Here is a 19,039-nt window from a genome sequence, read left to right on the forward strand (position 1 = left end):
CTATTATGACATGGAATCACATGATCAAGGCTATTATGAGATGCAGGATGGATACTATGACCCTCACACAGCCTTGCAGGATGACGGCGAATTTTATGATGATGGTATGGACTACAATGACCCCTATGAAGTGCAGGATCAGATGGGCAATTATCCACAGGAAATGGGCTACTATAGTCAACAGCATCCACTGGATCCATATTTCGATGATGGCATTGAGTACTATGATGATAGTCAGTATCCAATGGGGAACAGTTATGATCAATATGGGAATGAAATGGATCTGTATTCCCAGGCTCAATTTGGATATTATGATGACCTTCAGGGCTTCTATGGTGACCCATATGAAGTTGAAATATCAGGTGATCCATATATGGAAGCTTATGGGGATTATGGTGATCCTTATTTCCAGGATTATCAAGTTAACTACAGTGAATCCGATGTTGATCCATATCTGCAATCTCCCTACAATATGTATGATCCATATAGTTATCCAATGCAAGATATTATGGAAGGTGAAGAAGCTTATGGAATGTACGGTGAGAAGTATGGAGATTTTTCTATGGAGTCTATGCCCCATCCCGGAGACATGGAGTTCAGAGTCCCAAGACCCCAGGTTAAGCTTTTTGGTAAGGAAAGGATTGATGTTGAGCTTCCTCCTTTGCCTCCACAATACGATTTTGAAGAAATGTCAGACATACAGTATGAAAATTATGCATATATACCTGGAGGCTCAATGAATGATGGTTTTTCACAGGCAATGCATCCACAAGAAATGTTTCATCCACAAGAAATGTTTAATCCGCAAGAAATGTTCCATCCGCAAGAAATGTTCCATCCGCAAGAAATGTTTCATCCGCAAGAAATGTTTCATCCGCAAGAAATGTTTCATCCGCAAGAAATGTTTCATCCGCAAGAAATGTTTCATCCCACAATGCCTCAAGTGCCCACACCAACAGCCATGTTAATTAAGCAAGCAAATAATCCCCAGGGATTTGTCAACCAACATATGCCACATATGGCTCAAGTTGGTGGTTTTCCACCATCTCCCACACCAAGCAGGAGATCAGTAGCAGGGATGGCCTCCCCTGTGTATAAGCCTATGTCACCAATGGGAACCATGGATCCCATGGCAAGTTTTGGAGAGCCGGTAATGGAAGCTAGACGTTCCCCTGTACCTATACGCAGACCGAGCCCCCATGCCTCCCCACAGCTATCCATACATCCTGTTGGTCCACTCCCTATGAGAAGAAGCCCATCCCCACAGCCCTCTGTGCGTGGCATAAGAGGCATGGGAGCACCTCCATCGCCAAGACTAGCTAGAGGTGTGCCCTCTCCAATAAGTCATGGTCAACACCCTCCATCACCAATTGGACGCAAAATTAGCCAACCTGTTTCTCCAGCACTTTCTAGACGTTTACCGCCTCAGGCTCAATTTAGAGAAGGCCCACCCACTTCACCAACATTCCCTAGACGTTTACAGTCTCAGGCTCCACTCAGAGAAGGCCCACCCACTTCACCAACATTCCCTAGACGTTTACAGTCTCAGGCTCCACTCAGAGAAGGTCCACCTGCTTCACCAACAGTCCGTAGACATTTGCAGCCTCAGGCATCCTTTAGAGAGGCACCACCATCTCCCCAGCCAATGCCTGGCCGTATGCCCTCACGGGCTCCATCTCTCTATACCAGTCCTCCAGCTTCCCCTCGTGCATCTATTCGGAGGAGAAGCCCACCACAGTCCCCTCGTGCCTCAATTAGGAGACCTAGTCCACCCTCTTCACCCTCACAAGTTCATCGTCCATTTGGTGCCAAGAAATTTCAAGCCTCTCCATCTCCACTTAGACGGATGAGTCCTCCTCCTTCCCCTCAGATGGGTATGCGAACCATGGCCAATGTTCAGCCGAGGGATCTTCATAGACCACAGTCCCCATTAATGGCACAAAGAGCATCACCTACTCCCTCTCGGAGAAGTTTTGCTGTGGAACCAGACTTCCAGCGACCACAAGTGCAAGGTAGATCCCCCTCTCCCACCCTCTCCCGCAGGTCGACTCGCCCTATGAAGGATTCTCCACCTTTTGGATCCCCTGGAGGTCGACTGCGAGGAAGGGGACGTCCAAACATCCCTATGGGAGCTGTGAAACCGTATCCTGGCCGAGGGGGTCATACTGGAACTCCAACACAAAATGTACGGCCATTTAGACCATCCATACGTAGTACCAGGTCCATGATGCCACAGGACTTCACAGCCTCCCCACAACTCTCAGGTCAACATACTAGGATGGGCATAAGGGAACAAAGTCGTTTCAATCCTCCAGGAACACCCACTGCAATGAGAAACCCACAGAGACCCATTGGTCGTGGCCGTCCACTCATGGCCAGACAGTCACTAAGGCGTGCACCTGGCATGATGCCCCCTTCACCACAGCTTTCTCAAAAACACATGCCCCCTCCATCTCCCCAGCCTTCCATTAGACATCTCTCCAGACCAGCCTCTCCTCATCCATCTATCATACATGGTTCCCCATTACCAACCCGGTCCACTTCACCTAGGGCTCTGCCTAGTTCTGTTCGTTCTGGTCCTCCAATATATGATGCTTCATTTGCGTCTCCTTTACCTTTTGTTGCAGAGCCGATCCCTGTAGAATATGATCAGATTAGAGGTGTACCTCATTCACCAATGCTTACAAGTGCCCTCCAAAATCAAAGGGTCCATAATGCAGCCTATACTTCACCATTCCAACAGCCTATGTCACCTTATGCTCCTGAGATCATTAATGTTCCACAGTTTCCGGGTCAACCACCTTCACATGTTTCCTCCCTTGCCATGCAAAACCCTAACCTAAGCCATGCTGATCATTTCTCCCAGTTACAACCAGTACAATCACCATATACTCCTGAAATGGTTGTTTTGGATCAACATACAGCAGAGATGGCATCTCCTCTTCTGTCGAATGCCTTACAAAATACTCATCTCAGAGAAGCTTCTTACATGTCGCCCTTGCAAAGATCAGGTTCACCTTATGCTCCTGAAGTGGCTCAGTATGGTGAGATCCCTGAACAACCGTCTTTTTCTTCCCCATATGTTCCTCAAATGGAAGCATTTGAACAAGTTCCAGGTCAGCCAGCATCACCTTTGCTGTCCAGTGCAATTCACAATCCACAACTTCACAATGCATCATACAGATCATCCTTTCAGATGCCACATTCACCCTATACTCAGGTAGAGACAGGCTATGATTACATTGAAGAGCCAGGTGCTGCCCCCCTTCTCTCTAATGCTCTTCAAAATTCAAATGTCCGCAATGCTTCTTACCGAACACATTTACGTCGCAGGGGATCCCGTGTGCCCCCTGGCTATGGTACAAGAGGATCTCCCGTTCTTTCAACAGCTTTGCAGAACCAAAATGTTCGTCAAGCATCATACAGAGCACCTGTTCAGGGAATGGTCTCCCCTTATGCACCTGTGCCAGGGCATAGACAGGACCCTAGGAAATCTCCTTTTCTGTCTGATGCATTGCACAACCCCCAACTTCGAGGTGCCACTTACCAATTGCCTGATGGGACATTAGTATATGGTACTAATCCTGCTGGGTCCGTAATAGGCATGGACCCACGACAGCAACAGTCTTTCTCACCTAACCTCTCAAATGCTTTGCAGAACCGAAACATAAGGAATGCCTCTTATAGACTTCCAGATGGATCAATAATGTACCCAGAATCTCATTTACAGCAACCGTCTTCTCCAAACTTGTCTAATGCCTTGCAGAATCCAAATCTGAAGAATGCAACTTATAGACTTCCAGATGGAACTCTTGTAACTGCAGGACAACAACAGCAAACCTCACCAAACCTGTCACGTGCACTTCAGAATCAGAATATTAGGAAGGCCTCATATAGACTGCCAGATGGGACAATAATAATGACTGATCAGCCAGTGGAACCAACATCTCCAAATCTAGCCAATGCTCTCCAAAACCGAAACATTAGAAATGCAACTTACAGATTGCCGGATGGCACATTAATAACAACAGACTATGGACAATCCAAACCTACTTCCCCAAATTTATCAGCGGCACTTCAGAACCAACAAATGAAAAATGCCAGCTATCGTTTACCTGATGGGTCAATTATAAGTGGACCAGGTTATGAAGTTAAGTCTCCAAATTTGTCAAGCGCGCTTCGGAATCAGGATGTTCGTAATGCTACCTACAGGTTACCTGATGGCTCCATAATAAGTGCTGATGCAAGTTATAAAAATACATCCCCAACTTTGTTCTCTGCCCTGAGAAATGATGATCTGAGGAATGTTTCCTATAGGCTTCCAGATGGATCTGTTATTTCACAAGCTTTATATAAACCAAGTAGCCCAAACATTTCAAATGCCTTGCGGAATGATAACATTCGCATGGCCGCTTACCAGCTACCAGATGGATCTGTTATTTCTGCAGATCCTCGAAGACATAAAACCAGTCCAGATCTATCAAAGGCTCTTCTAAATCAAAACCTTCGCAATGCCTCATACAGATTACCTGATGGATCCACCCTAGCTCAAGGATTTGCTGTCCCCACTTCACCATATTTAATGGATGCTCTAAAGAACCCTAACATGAAGAAAGCCTCTTACCAACTACCCTCAGGGATCTCCAACTATATGACATCATCTGGGCAGGTGGTTATTGGGCCAGATGGTCGTTATGCTGTGGTTCCACCACAGCGGAAAGGTCCAGGTGGGCCAGAAGAGCACTGGGCTCAAAATGCCAGAGAGGGGGAAACTGCAGAGGACCTGTGGGCTGCAGAAAAAGTCTTGCCTCATGATACAGTACAGAACCTCATCAAATGGTCTATGTCTCGTGATGAGAAAATGGAATTCCTTGCCCCTCCACCTGGTGGTCTTAGGCCAGGGGAAACGGAGCTGCAATGGGTACCAGATCGTGAAGGGGAGCCAAAAGGACAGTGGTATGACAAGGTAAATCCCTTTAGACATAATACCAACCTTAATTGTTGACTTATTTATTTAACTAATGGTAACAGAAATTACCAAATGCATTGTATTTATTTTCTCTGCCCCAGAGACACTAACTCTATATCATGCTTTCATTTTCTTCTCTTCTCTTGGTCAAATTCTGCTGTTGTAAATATTAATTTGGAAGCAGATAAATATAGGATAACACTGAGATAGGCCTCTCTTCACTTGAATGTAACAGTGAATTCATGATTATGCTTGTGGATCATATTTATACTATTCACTAAAATTTATATATCTGAATGTTTATATTAAGAAGGAATTATAAATAAGCAGACTGTTAAATTTGACTATTAATGTTGTCAAGTAGACAGCAATGAAGTTGTCAGATCTAACAAGTCAATTAGGCTTTGAGCCTTAACAAAAGGTCCAGCCAAGCTCACCTATCTTCATCAGGTTTAAGCTGCAGTCCGCAGCTACATTGTATGTCAGATGAGATTTACAAGCCTGATTATAACTCCTCTTAGGTTACCTTGCTGACCAGTGATAATAATCTCTGCATTATTGTAGTGCAGGCCCTAGAAAAGACAACTTGACCTAATTCATCAGGGAAGATATTCTCTAATGTAATTTAATGAATGACGTCTCAAATTTCTTTGAATGTTCTCAGATTGCTTTTTTTTTCTTCTGTTTTTCAAACAGATGTATTCTATAAGGAGCCTGCCTACTGTCAGCTACAGAGCAAAAAGGGAAGGGGATGGAGTTGAGGACATGACACAAATGGAGTATGTCAGCATAAATGTACATAGTAATGCATGTGTAAAGTTGATCATTAGAATCAAAATAAATCATTCTTCCTCCATTTCTTGCAGAGAGCTTTCTGAGGCAGCAGTATTGATAAACCTGAAGACTCGATTTGATCAAGAGCTTATCTATGTGAGTCTTGCATTCATGTCCCAGTAAGCATACATCACCAAAATGTCTCCTAGTTCTAATTACTTTGTACAAACATTTAATAAATATTTAAGTATTCACACACAATCTAAATAATAAACAACTGCTGAAGGATGTTCTTATGCTCTAAAAATGCTTCTAGATAAATATGCACGAGACATTAGGGACCCTTATCTTTGCACTTAATGTTACGCCATAATGTTACTTTACAGAAAATACTTCCCTGGACAGGCCACTAAGCAGAATAACTTTGACTTAATTTTGAAATTAAATGTTTGATTCAATGTTTTTCTTAATAATGTGAATAGACCTTTAGCAATCTTACTCTTGTGAACCTAACTACATTATGAATTTCCTTTGTCTTAAGCAGACATACATTGGCAGTATTCTGGTATCTGTGAATCCATACCAGCTATTTAACATCTATGGCACAGATGTGGTTCTTCAGTACGAGGGCCATGGCTTAGGAGATAACCCACCGTGAGTCACAAGAACAAAAACATAACTATTCTCAATACATTTTCTTATTTGTCAACTCCTGGTAGAAGCTTGCCCAGTTTGGCAGATAAGCTTTCATTCTCGAAAACCATGAGCGAAATTACACAAGCTAGAAGAAAATACAGACCCAGACATTAAAGACATTTATGATGTTACAAAATATGTATATTTAAAATAGCTGTTTTCAACAATAATAATAAGAAAGTCAGCATATTAGAGAATGATTTCTGAAGGATCATGTGACACTGAAGAATGGTAGCCTGGGAAAACCCAGACCCTCTCAGTTGTAACTGAGTAAGGGTCTGGCAAAGCTCCATAGACAATTCATTTCCACAGGGGCGTCACCAATGGACGTCGGAAAGATCTAAAACCAATCAGAGCGATGAATGACATGACGTATGCAGAGCGACGGAGAAACATCTCGAGACTCTCAGCAATTCTCTGTTTGTGTTAACAAAAATTACCATTTTAAATCGCTTGAAACAGACGCGATAGCTGATTCGAACGAGTGATGTTGTGATGTTCCACGGCGGCATCCATGTCTGTAATGTACAAAATCTGCGTCACCGTCTCTGCTCTGTCGTCATCGTGTAAAACGTTTCTGATTGGTGCCGCGATTTCGGCGGATTGGAAATGGGTTTCAATGGGCTCTTTGCCAGACCCACTTGCAGAGCAAATCTAAATTTGCCGGAAGTGGTCTGGGTTTTCCCAGGCTAGAAGAATGGAGTAATGATGCTGAAAATTCAGCTTGGCCGTCACAGCAATAAATCATATATTAAAATATATTCAAATAACCCAGTTATTTTAAATTGTAATAATATTTCACAATTTTATTGTTTTTACTGTATTTTGGATCAAGTTAATACAGCCTTGGTGAGCATAAAATACTTATTTCTAAAGAATAAAAGTATCTTACTGACCCTAAACTTTTGAATGGTAGTGTACATTAAAATTCTGAGAAAGAAGGGGTGAGAAAATTAAGATGAAGATTTTATCCTCCATCCATTTACAATACTGTGTGATTATTGTTACTTCCAAAAATTGACAGTATGTAGACCTACTCTCTTATACATGTTTTTTTCAGTCATCTCTTTGCCATTGCAAACATTGCCTACACAACAATGATGGACATCAAGCGAAACCAGTGCATCATTATCAGGTCAGGTGATAGCATGTGTGTGTCAATAGCAGAGGATGTAATAATACACTGATATGTTGTATCAGTGAAATGTTTGTATTGTAGTGGGGAAAGTGGTTCTGGAAAGACAGAGGCGACCAAACTGGTTCTGAGGTACCTCACTGCTATTCACCATAAGAGGAACATTACACAACAGGTACGTGTGTAGGATTATAAAGTACACACTGAATTTTCTTAATAGACAATGATCACCCGCGCACACCTCTGTACACTTGCTGTGATTTCGCCAGATATGTTATTGGATCAACATCCTTATTGGCCCTGGAACAAAATTTTTAGGGATAAGGAGAGGGGTGGAGTTGGGGCTTGGACAACATTCATGTGTACCTATCGTTTCATTTCCTTCTGATTTTAAGGGTAGTTAATAGTTTGAATTATTGATATGGTTAGGGATGGTTAGGGCTGTTAATGTTAACTCACTTGGATATTGTTAATACTTTTCATTCATTTAAATCAATCTGAAATAAAATAACTTTTAATGAATAAATATTACATGAAAATCTTAAACTTAAAAAATTTGACATTTACAAAAATTAAATTAAAGCTAAATGGAAATATGTTATATATATATGTAAAATATATATATTAATAAAAATGAAAAGCACATAACAAAATTGGCACACAAAAAAACCTAATATATCTATGTAAAACTAAATACTATAAAGGTATTTAAATAATACTAAAATAACACTGTTAGTGATAGGGTATCTTTGGTAGATGTTGTTCCAGGTCCAACAAATGATGTTGATCCAGGAACAAGTCCTACTTCGCAAAATCATAGACAGCAAGTGCGTATTATAGAGTACATTTCTGGAACCACAAAATGTTGTTTGAATCCATGCATATAATGAATGCAGTGTTTGTTAATGAATGTATAATCTGTATTTTTGTGTTTTTTTTATTTAATGCTTTCCATACAGATTGAGGTAAATCTGTGCAAAAAAAAAAAAAAAAGTGCATTTTTTGTGTTGTTGCATCTTTTGCCTAATAACTCTAACCTAGTAAACATTGCTGCATACATCTGTAAGTAAGTTTTACTTTCTTAATATCCAGATTCTAGAGGCAGCTCCTCTTTTAGAGTCGTTTGGGAATGCTAAGACGGTCCGAAATTATAACTCCAGTCGCTTTGGGAAATTTGTGGAGGTCTTTTTGGAGGAGTGAGTATTTTTATATACATTACTTCTGTTCTGAACTGTGAAAAACTCTTTCAAGCTATGTTAAATAGACTGTTTGAATGTTACATCGCGTAACGCTTTAACGTCCCTCAAGCCTGAAATTGTTGCTTGAGAGGCGACACTGTAAGCGAACTAGATCTGTACCGCCCGACCTTGTGTGAAAGTAGGAGACTAGAGAGAAGACTAGAGATGGAAAGAGAATTGAGAAGGTACAGGTAGGGCCTAAGATAGTTCATACACAAGACCAATCTGTGTGTATTGTTGTCCGTATCAGAGGGGTGATCAGTGGTGCCATAACCTCGCAGTATCTACTGGAGAAGTCCAGGATCGTTTTTCAGGTTGGTTGTTTCTTTTCCTTTTAACTTTGAGAAGGCTAAAAGAGCCCTGTATTTATCACTGACATTTGGGACCTTATCTGAACTGTGTCTGTGTGTGTGTGTGTGTGCAGGCCAAAGATGAGAGAAACTACCACATCTTTTATGAGATGCTGGCTGGACTTCCTACTCACATGAAACGGGCCTTCTACCTACAGGAGGCTGAAACCTATTACTACCTGAACCAGGTACATGCAGACATATGCAAATGCAAGTTGCCAAGACACACCGGAAAATAAGTAGGCAAATCAATAGGCAAATCATTTAGATGATAAAGTGTTTCTTTTGAAGGATTTCAGCTTGCACTACTGTTCAAAAAATTCTTCTCATATGCTCACCAAGGCTGCATTTATTTGATAAAAAATACAGTACAATTTTGAAATATGATTTAAAATAACTATTGAACTACAATTTAATCATTTCTCTAGTCACACGATCCTTCAGAAATCATTCTAATATGCTGATTTGCTGCTCAAGAAACATTTCTTATCACAGTTGTGCTGCGTAATATTTTTTTTTTCAGGATTCTTTGATGAATAGAAAGTTCAAAAGAACAGCAATTGTTTGAAATAGAAACATTATAAATGTATTTACTGTCACTTCAAATGAATGCGTCCTTTTTGATAAAAAAAAAAAAGTTCTTTAAAAAACAATTCTTACTGACCCCAAACTTTTGAACAGTAGTGTATATTTCTGATATAATTTAACAATATCATATTATTATATTTGATTAATATCATTATTATCTAGATCTCCATTGCAAAATCAAAGGTGAATCTATATTGTATAAAGTGCTTATCTACACTCTAAAAAATGCTGGGTTGTTTTAACCCAATTTTGGGTCAAATATGGACAAACCCAAACGTTGGATCAAAAATGCAATTAAAAAAATTTAACCCAATGGCTGGGTTTGTCCATATTTGACCCAAAATTGGGTTAAAACAACCCAGCATTTTTTAGAGTGTAAGGTACTGTATAATTATGTCATGGTGATGTCATTTATCATGGTTCATGTTAGGGTGGTAACTGTGAGATCATTGGGAAAGATGATGGGGAGGACTTCAGGAGGCTACAGAGTGCCATGGAAATTCTCCACTTCAGTCCTGAAGACCAGAGCAGCATATTCAGAGTGCTGTCGTCCATACTGCACCTGGGCAATGTCTTTTTCCATAGAGTGGAGGTATTGACCGTGCAAATTAACATTTGAAAATATTCTTTCACTTTTGTTTGCACACCAAGCCTATAATAATAAAAAATTCACGATTTAAGGATTTCAAGATGTTTGTAGATGAAATATTCTACCTTGTAAATAGCAGTTTTCTTGATTGTAGTTTTATGTAAATATAGCAAACATATACGGCCAATGTAAAGAGTCTTGTGGACCGTGTGCTTTGGGTTCTCGGTCTCAGACAGAAGTGCAGGAGACAGCTGGTGTGGTGAGCACTCAGGAGATTCGTACAGTGGCCGATCTGTTGCAGATTTCTCCAGAGGGTTTGCAGAAAGCCATCACCTTCAAAGTGACGGTACGTACACGTTTACATAAACAAAAATCCATGATGTGCTCTGAAAAACAGCATGCACACTGTTAGATCTGTTTCCATGAAGAACCTTTAACTTCCATGGAATCTTTCTATTGCCAAAAAGGTTCTTTATAGTGGAAAAAGGTTCTTAAAATGTTCTTCACACTAAGAAAAAAATAAAAAACGGTTCTTTTAAGAACTGTTCACTGGACGGTTATTTGGGGAACTGAAAATGGATCTTCTATGGCATTGCTGAAATACACTTTTTATTGTAAGTGTAGTATTTTTGGCCACTTTCATTTTTAAACATATTGATTTCATGGGGAAGCCAGACTCAGACTCACATCGCCCATGGATCCTACATTTTCTGACACGTTTGCGAACACCTGGGAGAGAAATAAAGAGAAAAAGAAACATTGTAATGACATGTAAGCAGGTTGCTGTTAATGAGTTCCAGTAACCTAATTTAATTATTCTGAGTTCAGCTCTATGGAAACCACGGTAATCTAATCAAGGGTTGCTCAGGGCTTGAGTAATCTTAACACCTAATAGTTTGCTCACTGCCAGGTTAGCTTGACATTACATCATACAAAGATCAATGAAGGTTATCGAGGACAGACGAGATAACATCAGGTCAGTTGTATTTCTGTAGCGTTGTCAGACCTGCGATCTCACAAGAGGTGAAAAAGTTTACATGTTTACGAATTAAATCCCTGTCGGGCGGTCTGGGGACATCCTAAAAACGTTTGTGTTTTTAACATGTAAACGACGCATTCTGGTGCACTCTGAGACGAACATAAAGGGAAAAGACAACATTTGCTTCAAGTTTAAAAAAACACATGGGCTGGACATTGACACAAATTTTACAATTCAATTAGATTTCGATTCACAAGCTTTCGACTCGATTTCGATTATTTTTGGGCCTACCAGGTGAAGTACAGGCAAATTTACTCAAAGAAAAAAATATATCTTTCAACTAATGCTGTAAACTGTACAGCATTGAAAAGCGACTAGTTTGGAGATATGGTTATTCAGAATACCAGAATAAAAATAAATACATTACGTAATACCCTTAATAAGCACATTTCGCCCCTAATGCAAATTATAATTGTATAATATTCATACACCATGGAAGTATTTGTTGTACTACCTTTAATTTAGGCGGATTTTTCACACAAAAAAAAATCTGGTATGTTTAAAAAAAGCAAGACTGTATAATAGTAATGAATAAAATGGATTAATAGTAATGAAAGAAAACAAATTTACAATAATAGGAATTCTAAAAACAGTAATATATCTGGATGCATAAAAATTATCATAGTTTTCGTAGACAAAAATAAAGAAATAAATATATTATATATCTTCATTTTTTGGGGCGAAATGTGACGTGGTTTTTTGTTGTTGTTGAAATTCACCCATACACATTTTGTCCTTTTTTAACACGATTAAGCATTTTTTATGCTAGCTTTATTCAAACAGAGGTGTTACATGAATACAGTGTAATTTGTTAGTGTGTTTGTGGTTTGTGTCATGTTGCTCATTTAATAAGTAAAGCCTTGCTATCCAGAGCTCACAGGTTTGTGTTTACACCACTTACTTGGATCAGCTGTCACACAACACTGTCTCAATTGCACACGCTCACTGTGACAGAACAAGTGACATTGTGTGTGTGTGTGTGTGTGTGTGTGTGTGTGTGTGTGTGTGTGTGTGTGTGTGTGTGTGTGTGTGTGTCTGTGTCTGACTAGCTTTTCTGCTTTCTCTGACTTATTAAATGATTTTTTAAACATATACAGTAACTAATCAGTGTTTTGCCACAGGAGGCTATGAGAGAGAAGATACACACTCCGCTCTCAGTAGAAAGTGCTATGGATGCCAGGTACTCATTATGAGACATTTTCTAGTTATCTGCAATAGCTTGATTCTTCATTGCATTTTAAGTATGTATTTCTATTTCTCAATCGCAGAGATGCAGTTGCCAAGATCCTTTATTCCTTGCTCTTTCAATGGCTGACAGAACGTATCAATGGACGGGTCTACCCCAGGAATGAGGCGCTGTCCATATCTTTACTAGATATATACGGGTTTGAGGTATACACTGACGCTCCCATGCTCTTCCACTAACACAGAAGCTAATTCTGTATTAGATACATTTTTACATAAAGGTCAAATGCGCAGTTTTTATTATTTTTTTAGGAATTTAGACCTTCTAAATTGCATATATCTCCATGTCATCTTGGTCTGTATTGTCCAGAGCTTGATGTTCAACAGCTTTGAGCAGCTCTGTATCAACTATGCCAATGAGACACTGCAGTTCTTCTTCAGCAAAATTATTTTCAAAGTGGAGCAGGTGAGAATTACGGTGTACACCATCATTTAGAAATTTGGGGTCATAGGATGTTTTTGAAAGTTTCATGTGCTCACCAGTGCTGCATTTATTTGATCAAATACAGTAAAAACAGAAATAGCTGTTTCCTAATATAGTTTGAAAAGTGATGTATCCCTGTGATGGGATGTCACATGATCCTTCAGAAATCATTGTAATATGATGATTTGGTGCTGAAGAATCATTTCTTATTGTTATCAATGATAAAAATGGTTGTGCTGCTTACATTCATTTTTAATTATTAATCATTACTTATTTATTTTTGTTTAGGATTCAATGATGAATAGAAAGTTCAAAAGAACAGCATTTATTTGAAATGGAAATCTTTTCAGAAATCTCTCAGTTTTGATCAATTTAATGTATCAGTTCTAAATAAAAGTATTAATTTCTTTAAAACAAAAATCTCACTGACCCCAAACTTTTGAACAGTAGTATATGTAAAAATTTTGATACTGTGAAATATTAATTCCAAAAATATAACAGCACACTCTCTTTCTGCATGTGTCTGCAGGAAGAGTACATTCGAGAGCAAATCAACTGGAAAGAACTGATTTTCACTGACAACCAGGCATGCATAGACCTTATCGCTGCAAAGCCCCATGGGATACTACGCATCCTTGATGATCAGAGCTGCTTTCCACAGGTTATACACTTGGTATTTCAATGTTGCATTGGGATAAATGAAGGAAACCTGGTATGTTGACACCACATGTTTTAACATTGTGTTGACAGGCCACTGACAACACCTTCCTTCAGAAGTGCCACTATCATCATGGAAACAACCCCCTTTACTCCAAGCCAAAAATGCCACTGCCAGAGTTTACTGTCTATCACTATGCTGGCCGTGTAACTTACCAGGTAATAGAAATCACAAAATGCACAGGCAGTATTTTAATTAGACATTTATGTCATGCCAAAGCTTAGAGGTCATAGCTGTACTCTAATGCTTCTTTAAATTGTAATTAATTTACCATTAGTAATGGTACAATTAGTAATTTTAATGTCACCAGCCTGTCTAAAGAGAATCTCATACTGATTTTAGATCCATAAGTTTCTGGATAAGAACTTCGATCAGGTTCGGCAGGAAGTATTGGATCTGTTTATGCAGAGCCAGAACCGAGTGAGTCCATGTATCTCCATGCATGCATCTGTAGTGTGTGTTTTGTGTGTATGTGAAAGCATATCCTCTTTTTCTTCTCTAAAAGAATTTAAAAAAGAAAAATAATTAAACTGAGATGATATGAATTAGAAGATTTCCAGATTTCCTCTGCTTATGCATATGATTCTTTTTTTCCCTCTTTTTTTTATGAATGTGAATGTATGTTTCTAATATACATGTGGGTGTGTTTTCTAGATGGTGTCCAATCTCTTCATAAAGCACGCTGAGATGCTGAATCAGCAAAAAGGAGCAATGAACAGGAACACAGTGACTCGGAGATATCAGCCCTCTACTGTGGCCACCAAGTTCCAGCAATCACTACAAGAGCTCCTTGACAAAATGGAGAGGTCTTGTACACTCATAAACACAAAGAGATGTACAATATTACACATGTATATCAGCACATAGACATACATTCATATTTGTTTCTCCTTATTATGTGTCTTTGGCGGAATTGATTTAGTTATATCTCCTGTTCTTCTCACTTTTTTCAGGTGCAACCCATTTTTTGTGCGCTGCATGAAGCCAAATAATAACAAGGTATGGGCAGACATTAGGCAAGCATCACATCATATTTTGAAGCATTATACATGTCTTTACTGTCACTTTTGATCAATTTCTGCATCTTTGCTGAATAAAGGTGCTACTTTTCTTACTTACCCCAAACCTTTGAATTGTAGTGTATCACAGTTTCCACAAAAATATTAAGCAGCACAACTGTTTTCAACATACTAATAAGAAAATGTTTCTTAAGCAACAAATCTGCATATTAGAATGATTTCTGGAGGATCATGTGACACTGAAGGCTGGATTAATGCTGAAAATTCAGCCATCACAGGAATAAATTACATTTTAAAATCTATTACAATAGAAACATTTATTTTAAATTATAATCATATTTCACAATATCATTGTTTTACTGTATTTGATCAAATTACATGTTTAATGTTAAAATAAATCTTAATGCATGCATTCTTAAAGGGATAGTTCACTTTAAAATGAAAATTCTGTCATCATATACTCACCCTCAAGTTGTTTCATACCTGTATGAATTTCTTTCTTCTGCCGAACACAAAGGAAGATATTTTGAAGAATGTCAGTAACCAAACAGTTAACTGGTCCCATTGACTTCCATAGTAGGAAAAATACTATGACTAATGAGTAATGCAACTCAGAATGTTTGCGTATTTGAGTGTATTTTTGCTATTTCTATTTGCTTACTCATATATTTTATGTTACCCCTCTAATGTGTATTTGAATTAAATGTATTTGTGTGTCCATTCAGGAACCTGGTATATTTGACCCTGAGTTGGTCGCTACTCAGCTCAGATATTCGGGAATCTGGGACACAATCCGCATCAGGAAGGAAGGCTATCCAGTCAGAGTGCCGTTCCATAAATTCTTAAACAGGTATCCTACTCAACAGCTGGTGCTTGTTACTTATGGGTGCAGTGACATATGGTGTATATTCTAGTCTAGTGCTATAAATAGATATACGCGTGTATTAATACAGATCTTATAATAAATTATCTCTGCCAATGTGTCCCCAGGTACAAAGCCCTGCTGGGAATGAAGAAGCCACCACCTCCAGATGGAGATAACTGTGTCATTATGTTAATGAAGCTCTGCCCAATCAACAAAGGAGATTATCAAGTGGGTGTGTCAAAGGTAAGCAGAATAATTAAACATTGCACTTGTAAAGATGGCAAAATTTGTCTTTCTTCAAAAAACAGACAATTTTACATTGTATAATGTTTGTTTTAATAGTGTGATTTTATTCGTAGATCTTTCTAAAGGAGGAAGTGAATCAGTTATTGGAGAGTAAACGTGATCGTATGAGGCATGTAGCTGCACTGACCCTTCAGCGTTACGTACGGATGTATTTTGTCCGGAAGAATTTCCTCAAGTTTCGTTTGGACATGACAAATCTTCAGGCTCACTGCAAGGGCTACCTGGCCAGGTAAACTACGACCTATCGCCTGTAACTTAACTTCTATGCTGTGTCATTTGTAATGTGATTTACAGCTAGATAATCCAAATAGAGTCGGGGTCATGATGTGAAGTTCAGGGATTTGAATCCCCACAGGAAAAACTTGTTAACACCAGCTTTTGGCTGCGTTTACACTGGAACAAAAAAAAATCAGATTTTTTTGCTCACATCTTACACCGATCAGATATCGGGTTTTTTCGCATCCATTCTGAGCCACCTCCACATGTGGTTTGATCGCTTGGACAACCAGCTAGTTCAATTAAATTCAATTCACATTTATTTGTGCTACGCTTTTCACAATACATATCATTTCAAAGTAGCTTTACAGAAAATCCATGTGTCTACATTACTTGAACACAGGCACCTCTGAAAACAGATCACTATAAATTGTAATGTATTTCAGAAATGTACATATACAAATCATGCAGTTAGCTAACATCATGTAGGCTATTCATTTAAGGCAGAAACAATGATCTCATTAAAGTAATTATTACAAGCTAGTAAGGATGAAGTTGATCTGGCAGACCTGACCATCTCAGATAACCTTGTTAGCATTGATAGACCACTTTGATTAAGCTGAGCTGGTGAACCATGATCTTGTCCACCTTATGATCTGCAGGGAGAGATATTTTTTTGGAAAAAAATTCAAATATTATAGTGAGATCAATGAAACTGATTGTTATATGTCATTGAAATGGCTGAAACTTCCCTCACTCTCTTTGTGCCTTTTAGGCGACGGTTTCTGCGAATGCGTATAAACCTGATCAGGCACCGTGCAATGATCCGACTTATTGTCAATCGCAAAAGATACATCAGGGTACGTTACATAATAGGGATGCACCGATATGAACACTTTGGCCGATAACGATAACTGATAATTCTTTATATTTAAAGAATTATCAGATAACCGATATATTGGCCTATAAATCGAAATAAATAAAACAATTATTATAACAATTGAGAGCCTGATTATAAAAACAAATGTCTCACTATTAAAAGCCATGTCCCAAACACACACTTGTAATGTTCTCATTATAATTTTTTGTAAAATTTTGTTGCACTTGCACTGTATTTTCAGTTTTTGAAGTGATTCCAATCATATTTTAACCAATTCGAAACAATCATGGTGAACATTGCGCATCTGAAGTGTCTCAGCTGAAGGAAATTATCCATTATTTATCGGCTTTAATATATCGGCATAATTTTCTTATCGGGCCGATAACAATAACATTAAAACTGAACATATATCGGCAGATACCGATATTTTGGCCGATATATCGTGCATCCCTATTACCTAATGATAAGTTCCAATCATTACTTCACCAATACTAAAGTGTCTAATGCAATTATTATAAGTTCACATTCGGGTTTTCAAATTTTTAATGCTTTACTTTTGCTCATGGTTTTGTTACAGTACAACATCTACTTAGCAAGAAGAGCAGAAGATGAGAGGAGAAGGATTGAACTGGTAAAAGAACAGTCTGTGCTCATTTTTATTTAAGGACCAATTAGGACCAATTATGTATATATTATCACCCTAATGATGATTGAGGTTGTATCATAAGGCCCAATTGCAGTTCATATTTGAATATATTAAACTTTCAAACGGTTCTTTAGATTTCAGTTTTTTAAATACCCAGCCAAACATTTTCCACTTTTCTTAACGGGAATTTTTATTATGTTTTCTCTTTTCTGTAGGAGCGAACAAGCAGGGAGGTGGTAAATGTGACTCAGCTAGTTATTCCTGCAGAGCTGGGAGGATTGTTACAGGCCACAGCAGGTTATTAACAATTCCCCAGTGTGTCTTCTTTATTATTAATAATGTTTGCTGAGGCAAAATCACTATTATTATTATTATTGTTCAAAATCTTTAACCCATATCAAACTGTGGCACATAGCTTTTCCCCCACTGTTTATGCTACAGATGTGAATGATACGTCAAATCATGCTGCTGGTTAAGGAGAGATGTGCTATTATTTTTCTGAATAATCTGATTTATCTGTCCAGCAGATTATACAAATTAATTGAAATTGAGAAAATGGAAAGATGTCCTTTGTATTTTTCCTATCGATCTGACAGCAGATGATAAAAATTAATTAAAAATTGATCTAGTAAGCAACCACCCAGAACATCCTTACAACTTAGGTATATTTTAGTTAGCTAAAACTAAAAAAAAAAAAAAATTAAACTATTTAGACATATTGGTTGCACTTTATTTTACAGTATGCGCACTTTTAATGTACTTACACACAAGTACTGAGTAGTGTAAGGTACATACATGGGTTAAGTAAAGGTTTACGGGTAGGTTCAGGGTTAATACATACTTAGTTTCATTACTACAATAAGTACATTGTATGTTCATGCGAAACAGGACTGTAAAATAAAGTGGTACCGACATATTAAACAAAACAAAAAACTAGGCATTACTTTACCTAATCATTTTGAAATAATAATAAATCTATGTTTTGCCTTTTTGTTTTGTTTTTAGCTGGAAGGGAGCGTCATTCAGACTGCTTGGCTCTGGTTCAGGCTCCTAGAATACAGACGGACCCCCAACTCACTCTTCCACTGGACATCAACAACTATTTAATGACCAAATATATACGCACGCATTTCAGGGTGAATATCCTGCCTAATAACACACACACACACACACACACACACACTCACGTACACTTTCTTTCTTTTGTGTAGGAATTGCAGTTCGGGATGCTAACAGCACCGCTGGAGAACTCACTGACCCGTCTAGAAGATGATCTGAAACAGGATGCTTTAGATGTGTTTATACTGGTAATGTTACCTTTACCATAAATACAGTCTCATTA

The 19,039-nt window shown here is 38.4% G+C and overlaps 1 protein-coding gene across 1 annotated transcript in view; it reads left to right on the forward strand.

The window, feature by feature from the left end:
- Positions 1-1,018: 1,018 nt before the first annotated feature.
- The window catches only part of myo15ab (myosin XVAb), a gene marked incomplete at its 5' end in the record, with an annotated part of 42,587 nt that continues 24,566 nt past the window's right edge, over positions 1,019-19,039 (forward strand). The window contains 26 exons of the mRNA XM_079615680.1: positions 1,019-4,966; positions 5,666-5,764; positions 6,288-6,397; positions 7,500-7,574; positions 7,659-7,749; positions 8,667-8,770; positions 9,063-9,126; positions 9,237-9,350; positions 10,181-10,342; positions 10,572-10,685; positions 12,500-12,558; positions 12,647-12,770; positions 12,934-13,029; positions 13,577-13,708; positions 13,798-13,923; positions 14,108-14,185; positions 14,420-14,571; positions 14,719-14,764; positions 15,510-15,634; positions 15,775-15,892; positions 16,009-16,184; positions 16,947-17,031; positions 17,629-17,682; positions 17,913-17,994; positions 18,703-18,833; positions 18,909-19,004. Coding sequence (XP_079471806.1) covers positions 1,019-4,966; positions 5,666-5,764; positions 6,288-6,397; positions 7,500-7,574; positions 7,659-7,749; positions 8,667-8,770; positions 9,063-9,126; positions 9,237-9,350; positions 10,181-10,342; positions 10,572-10,685; positions 12,500-12,558; positions 12,647-12,770; positions 12,934-13,029; positions 13,577-13,708; positions 13,798-13,923; positions 14,108-14,185; positions 14,420-14,571; positions 14,719-14,764; positions 15,510-15,634; positions 15,775-15,892; positions 16,009-16,184; positions 16,947-17,031; positions 17,629-17,682; positions 17,913-17,994; positions 18,703-18,833; positions 18,909-19,004 — 6,561 coding nt within the window. The remainder of the gene's footprint in view (positions 4,967-5,665; positions 5,765-6,287; positions 6,398-7,499; positions 7,575-7,658; positions 7,750-8,666; positions 8,771-9,062; positions 9,127-9,236; positions 9,351-10,180; positions 10,343-10,571; positions 10,686-12,499; positions 12,559-12,646; positions 12,771-12,933; positions 13,030-13,576; positions 13,709-13,797; positions 13,924-14,107; positions 14,186-14,419; positions 14,572-14,718; positions 14,765-15,509; positions 15,635-15,774; positions 15,893-16,008; positions 16,185-16,946; positions 17,032-17,628; positions 17,683-17,912; positions 17,995-18,702; positions 18,834-18,908; positions 19,005-19,039) is intronic.

The sequence above is a fragment of the Phoxinus phoxinus genome (assembly GCF_949152265.1).
Source record: "Phoxinus phoxinus genome assembly, chromosome: 6".
In the NCBI taxonomy this organism is placed as follows: domain Eukaryota; kingdom Metazoa; phylum Chordata; class Actinopteri; order Cypriniformes; family Leuciscidae; genus Phoxinus; species Phoxinus phoxinus.